Below are 7,500 nucleotides of genomic sequence, written 5' to 3' on the forward strand. Positions count from 1 at the left end.
GCGCGCGTCCCTGTCCGCGTCCCTGTCCGAGTGTGTCGTTATGAAATGGCCAGAGATCCCCGAGGAGGCGGCACTGTGGCGGCCATTTTGGTCCAAGTCTGGCCTAATCACTCTCGCCGTGAGAACCACTAATCAGAACTGGCACTAATAAGAACCACCTCGCTCAGCCAGCCAACCACACACACACACACACACAGAGAGACACACACAGAGACAAGAACACAACTATTAAACATTCAGAGGCACACACAATTTAGAAACAAAAACTCAGACACAAGCAGACAGCCACAGACACACACTCAGAAATAAGCACACAACCACAGACACGCACTCAGACATAAGCAAGCACACAACCACAGACACGCACTCAGACATAAGCACACAACCACAGACACCAATTCAAAGACACACAAAGAGACACACACAACTGCACACACACTCAGAGACAAGCACACACACACACACGCACACACACACACACACACACACACACACACACACACACACCCACTTCCAACGGCTAGCGCTCCCAGATTTGGCTACACTCCTCCAGTGAAGTGCTCCTCTCATTCTCTCATTCTCTCATTCTCTCTCTTTATCTCTTCTGTCATTCAGTCTCTTTTTTTTAAGAAAAAATCTATTCCTCTCATCATTGTCCATTGCGACTGACCCTTGGGTCCTTGACCTTTTTATTCACAGCGAAATCCAGGAACTGAAGAAGAATGTCTCGGCCCCGCTATCCGTCGGCACGGAGACGGGCCAGTCCCGGTCGGACTCGGCGGCGGAGGACCGGCCGTCGCTGGACAACGGCCAGTATCTGGACATGCGGGGCGTGACGGAGGGAGACGAGGGGAGGGGCTCCAGCGCTAGCCCCGCCTCCGCACCACCCACATCCACAGCCCGCCACAGCAAGTTAAAAAGCCAGTCGCCCGGACACAAGGAGCCCGTCCAATTTGACCAGCCCAACAGGTGAGACTCTCCCTCTCTCACACACACACACACACACACACACACACACACACACACACACACACACACACACACTAACCCCTCACTGCTCCCCGAGCGCCGCTGTTGATGCAGGCAGCTCACTGCGCCGGGATTAGTGTGTGCTTCACCTCACTGTGTGTACACTGTGTGCTGAGTGTGTTTCACTAATTTACGGATTGGGATAAATGCAGAGACCAAATTTCCCTCACGGTATCAAAAAAGTATATATACTTATACCTATATACACATACACACACACACACGCACATACACACACCCTAGTACTGTATGGAGTAAATGCCACCTTGTGCTCTTAATCTCTCTCAAATAATGTAAATACAAACAACCAAACAAACCAAAACATGAAGTTATAATCACATCAGATTTGACCTTCCCATGAAGTTATAATCATCACATCAGATTTGACCTTCCCATGAAGTTATAATCATCACATCAGATTTTGCCAACAAATTACTGTGAGGGATGAATAATGAATTGAATGATGTGAGTTTGATTTTTCTGCCTCTGGTGAGTTCATTGCAAAGAAATATTCGTTTCTGAAGCGCATTGGGGTGACACAACGGCAGAGCGTAGCGTGGCCACCAGGTGGCCCAAAGAAATGAGGAAAGGCTGAGTTGTTGCTTAGACTGGCCACCAGGGGGCAGGATGGTACCTGGAGCAGATGGAGCTGCTCTGGGCAGCCCCTGGTCCTCGGTGAGCGGTCCATTAAGGCAGGCAGGGCTCCCCTGCTGATCCAGCTACTTATTCGGGGTGTCATCACTTTTGCTATCCGGCTCCAGAGGACACTAGTGACAGTAAAAGTGGATTTGTGTGAGTGTGTGTGTGTGTGAGTGTGAGTGTGTGCGAGTGTTTGCCCTCTGTGTGCTCGCCGAGGGGCGTCAGCAGTTTAAAGCCGCACATGTGCTGTAGAGGGAGGATGTGGCGCTAATAAAGAGAGCTGCGGGGCTTGTGAAGACTTGTTTTTGTGCTTGTGAACTAGGGACGCTTGTTGCGTGGTGTTTGTTGACACTGTATGTTTGTGTCTGTTGGTTTGTGTATGTTTGTGTTGTGCTCCGACAGGAAGCTGTCCCCTGCCTTCCACCACGCCCTCCTGTCCTTCTGTCGGATGTCTGCGGACAGTCGCCTCGGCTCAGAGGTGAGAGGAGTGGACGCTCCGGTCACACACACACACACACACACAAACACACACACACACACACTCCTGACACCACCATTACTGCATGCAGGAACAAAAGGGATGTGAGATGTGGGGTGTTCCATTCACCTGAGATGCTGATGTGTGGAGTAAGCCTGATGAGGAACAAAAGTTTAATTTCTGATAATTGATGGGTGTTTTACCTCCCTTTAATTTTGTCTGTGTTTGTGCGTGCGTGCGTGCGTGTGTTTGTGCGTGTGTGTGTGTGCGCGTGTGTGTGTGACTGTCTGCGTGTGCATGTGTGCGTGTGTGTGTCTGTCTGTGTGTGTGTGTGTGTGTGTGTCTGTCTGTCTGTCTGTGTGTGTGTGTGTGTGTGTGTGTCTCTGCGTGTGTGTGTGTGCCTGTGCCTGTGCGTGTGTGTGAGTGTCTTATCTGTCTGCGTGTGCGTGTCTGTCTGTGTGTGTGTGTGTGTGTGTGTGTGTGTTGCAGGTGTCCCGTATTGCGGACAGTGAGGAGAGTGTGATGCTGATGCTGGGCCGCTGTCTTCCCCACATCGTCCCCAACGTCCTGCTGGCCAAGCGCGAGGTTTGTCCCTCCTGTGTCCCCGTCCTTTCCATAAACATGACCCCCCCCCCCCCCCCCCACACACACACACACACACACACACAACCCATGCCCCCCCCCCCCACACACACACACACACACAAACACACAACACCAGCCATGCCCCCCACACACACACACACACAAACACACAACACCACCCATGCCGACACACACACAACCCATGCCCACACACAACCCATGCCCACACACACACATGCCCACACACAGACAAACACAACACCCCACACACACACACACACACACACACACACACCCATGGCCACTTCATTATGGCTGTATGGTCCACTGTGGCTGCTTTTCTCTTTGGTTTTGATATCAGCGTTTCAGCATTGTCCAATCAAACTGTTGTTGATCTTTTATTTTTCCTCACACCCAGTGCTCATTTGTCCTTCTCCTCTCCTCTTCCTCCTCCTCTTCCTCCTTGTCCTTCACTTCTTTATTTCATGTCCTTTTCTTTTGACACATTTTCTTCATTTCTGTTTACACATTCTCTCGCTTCCATGCATGCTGTTCTGCTTCCAGAGAATGGTTGCGCACCTGTGTAAGGTGAGTGGATTGCATCGGCACGCGTTCAGCCCCCCCCCTCTCGTCCCTGCCCTCGCCTGCCCCCCTTCCCCCTCACCTGGCCGCTCATACCTGTGTGTGGATATGCCCAGCAGAGCCCGCCCCATTTCTCCCACTGCTTGGCTTGTCATTGGCTGGCTATGGATCTGTCATTGCTTAACTGACTACAAAAGCAACTAAAAAGAGCAAACTCATACGTTTCACCTCAGCTGTAGTGTGCCTGTGTGTGTGTGCCTGTGTGTGTGTGTGTGTGTGTGCACGTGTGTGTGTGTGTGTGTGTGCGCGTGTGTGTATTAAAGTGGCTGAGGTTTGCTTTGTGCGGCCAAGACCTGGCCAGTTAAAAGCAGACCATTGGGGCTTCCTCCTCTTCCTGCTGTAAATCTGCACTAATGATGCTGAGTAGTGCGCGGTTTCTGTCCTCCTGTTTTTATATGAGGGCCGTGTACGCTAGTGCGCGATTTCTGTTTTCCTGTTTTTATATGAGGGACGCGTTCTCTAGTGCATTTGGTACTGCGCTCGGTATGACCGTGGTTCTCACAGCTGAACCGTACCCACAATAACCCCAGTGCCTTTTACTTCTCATTAGACTAAAAACATGAGTGTGTGTGTGTGTGTGTGTTTGTGGTTTGTTAATAATCCTCTGAAGATCCTGGTCCAGTGGATTTTCAGTGGAGCTAATTTGGGGGCATTGTGAATTGGAGTGAGTACTGCAACAAGTTGATCTGAAGAGTCTCTTCAACGTGAAGCTTTTCAGCCCTGTGTTCTCTTGTCTTCTTGCTTGATGGAAATGAGTTTACCTGGCGGTTGTTGTTCTCTTGTCTTCTTGCTTGATGGAAATTAGTTCACCTGGCGGTTGGCCTTCCTGCATTATGCAATTAGCAGGCCCCACCCTGGCCCCTGTTTACCTAGAGGTGTGAAGGAGGTGATTAAACTGTACACACACACACACACACACACACACACACACACACACACACACACTTTGGCTACACCACCAGCAAGCTCTGTGGTTGTCCTGTGTGTTGAAGGAGGGTCTGTCTCGGCCTTCTGTCCAGGGATTTTTGGGGGCTTAAGCGATGGTCCATAGCCTTGGTCATCTGCTACATTGGGAGTTGTAATATTGGGGGCGTTCGGATCATTTTGAATTGTGTGTTTATTTCTTTTATTTTATCTTACAGGTCATTTCCATTTCCTGATCTAAAAACTGCAGTAAACAATTTTTTTTTTATGAATGTTCTATTTTCAGTGTTGCACTGTGTTGCACGGCTAGTTGGCATGGCCCTGGTCCCCTCCACACTTCAGGACTGAGCTGAGGCCGTGTGTGTGTGTGTGTGTGTGTTGGACATGGCCCTGGTCCCCTGGAATGGTGCATATCTCTCTCTCTTTCTTTCTTTCTTTCTTTCTTTCTTTCTTTCTTTCTTTCTTTCTTTCCTTCTTTCTTTCTTTCCTTCTTACTCTTTCTTTCTTTCTTTCTTTCTTTCTTTCTTTCTTTCTTTCTCTGTCTCTCTCCCTATCCCTCCCTCCCTCCCTCCCTCTCTCTCTCTCCCTCTCTCCCAGTCCTTGCTGATTTGCATAGCTCTGTTTTTTTATTGGCCCACTGACAGCTCAGTGAAGTCTGGACGCCCTCAAGCGCTTTTGTAGAAAAACAAGCTCGGTGCGGAGCGGCCCGATTTCCTCATTCCTGCCTGTGGACTTTGAGCTTTATCTGTTGATCATGGCTGTTAGGTCTGTACCTGCCTCTCCTCCACCTCCTCCACCTCCTCCACCCCCCCAGTGTAATTACTCTTACTGGGGCTCCCGCCACACCCAAAACACCTCCGCCCCAATGACGGGACACCAGGGGGGGGTGTGTGGGGGGGGGGGGTGTGTAAGAGACCATCACTACTGAGAGCTCGGCTATTCACCACCACCAGGGCTCGTCAAACACCTGCCAGTGTCATATGATCGCTGCAACTGGGTGTTTACGCTCAGAACAGTGGGAGAGGTTTGCTAAAGTGCTGCAACTGGGTGTTTACGCTCAGAACAGTGGGAGAGGTTTGCTAAAGTGCCGCGCTAAAGAGACCAGGAAGAGGAGAATCGACCACTTGTCAGAGCAAGCATGATGGATGGTTGTTATATTTGTAATTTCAACAGCCTGGGGTCTAGAGTGTGGTTAGAGGATAAGTTGTGTGTGTGTGTGTGTGTGTGTGTGTGTGTGTGTGTGTGTGTGTATATATGTGTGTCGTGGGGGGGGGGGGGGTGGGGGTTGAAATCATAGTCATCACTTGGCCTGGAGAGAGGCCTCCAGAGGTGTAAAACTTTGCAGTTTATGTTGCGCAAGAGAAAAGACAGAGTGGACACACACACACACACACCTTCCACATCTCATTCTCCACCTCCACATAGAGCCTCTCTTACACACAAGAGTGTACACACACACCAACACACATCTCAGTCCTCACATAGAGCCTGTCTTACACACAAGAGTGTACACACACACACACACACACACACACATCTCAGTCCTCACATAGAGCATCTCTTACACACAAGAGAAGAGACAGTGTACACACACACACACACACAAGTGAAGCAGATGAGACATGGGCCTGTGTGGCTCACTCACTTTTATGGGTTTGTTTGTTTTTGTACCGTTGACCTCCAGTCTGCAGGGACGTGTAAGATTGGTGTGTGTGTGTGTGTGTGTGTGTACGTGTGTGTACACTGTCTCTTCTCTTGTGTGTAAGAGATGCTCTATGTGAGGACTGAGATGTGTGTGTGTGTGTGTGTGTGTGTGTGTGTGTGCACTGTCTCTTCTCTTGTGTGTAAGAGATGCTCTATGTGAGGACTGAGATGTGTGTGTGTGTGTACACGGTCTCTTCTCTTGTGTGTAAGAGATGCTCTATGTGAGGACTGAGGTGTGTGTGTGTGTGTGTACATACACACTACAGGCTCTATGTGAGGACTGAGATGTGTGTTGGTGTGTGTGTACACTCTTGTGTGTAAGAGAGGCTCAATGTGGAGACTGAGATGTGGAAGGTGTGTGTGTGTGTGTGTGTGTGCGCGCGTGCGTGCGTGCGTCTCATCTGCTTGTGTGTGTGTGTGTGTGTGCGTGTGTCTCATCTGCTTCTGTGTGTGTGTGTGTGTGTGTGTGTGTGTGTGTCTGTCATCTGCTGCACTGGTAATGGTGTTGAGCTCTCGGACGGTAGCAGCGCTGGTGGGCGGTCCAGGCCTCAGACTGGACGCCAGCCAAACCAAACACTGAGGACGAGTTCACTCCAAGTCCTCCCGCACCACTGCTGTGCTGCTCACCACTCCAGTTATCTCTCCCTCCCACACACACACACACACTCACACACTCATACACACACTTGCTCATTCTCACCTAATCTCTCTCTCTCGCTCTCTTTCTTTCTCTCTTTCTTTCTTTATTTCTTTCTTTCTCTCTCTCTCTTCTCTCTCTCTCTTCTCTCTTCTCTCTTCACTCTTCACTCTTTATCTCAGTAACACAGTATCCCGTGTTAATGCTTGTGTGTTGTTTTTTTTGTTATCCTACTTGAGTCTGTCAGTGTCCCAGTCTTTGTCAATCTGTATTTATGTCTGTTTGTTTCTCTCTGGCTGTCAGTTACTCTCTAGTTAGTCTATATCTATCTGCCTCTAGTTAGTCTATATCTACCTGCCTCTCTGGCTGTCAGTTACTCTCTAGTTAGTTTATATCTATCGGCCTCTCTGGATGTCAGTTACTCTCTAGTTAGTCTATATCTATCTGCCTCTCTAGTTAGTCTATATCTATCTGCCTCTCTGTCTTTCTGTACAGGCGCTAGCTGCGTCTCTTCTTTATCTCTCTATTTATCTCTTTCAGCTGGTCTCTCAGGCTTTCTCTTTCTCTATTTCTATCTATCTATCTATCTCTCTGTCTGTCTGTTAATCGGTTTCACTCACAAATACAGTAGCAAAGAGGGCCTGTAATGTCGTCCTGTCCCTGGCACTGTTTTCCAGCTGATGTGCTGCGCTCTGTCTGGCCGCTGCAGGGTCGGGAGAGTGACCGCTGTTTGGCCATGAGACGTGGATCAAGGGCAGGCCGCCCTGTTTAGACTGCCTGGGCTGTTTGAGAGAGAGAGAGAGAGAGAGAGAGAGAGACCGACTCAGTGGGTGTGGTGCTAGGCCCATCCCAGTGCATTGTG

General features: G+C 49.7%; 1 protein-coding gene across 1 annotated transcript in view; it reads left to right on the forward strand.

Annotated features, from left to right (window-relative positions):
• Positions 1-7,500, forward strand: part of relch (RAB11 binding and LisH domain, coiled-coil and HEAT repeat containing) — a 48,183-nt gene that overhangs the window by 13,382 nt on the left and 27,301 nt on the right. Inside the window, 4 exon segments of the mRNA XM_042067241.1 lie at positions 700-969; positions 2,071-2,146; positions 2,636-2,731; positions 3,296-3,319. Of these exon segments, the coding sequence (XP_041923175.1) occupies positions 700-969; positions 2,071-2,146; positions 2,636-2,731; positions 3,296-3,319 (466 nt within the window).

This window comes from Alosa sapidissima, chromosome 17, assembly GCF_018492685.1.
Source record: "Alosa sapidissima isolate fAloSap1 chromosome 17, fAloSap1.pri, whole genome shotgun sequence".
NCBI lineage: Eukaryota > Metazoa > Chordata > Actinopteri > Clupeiformes > Clupeidae > Alosa > Alosa sapidissima.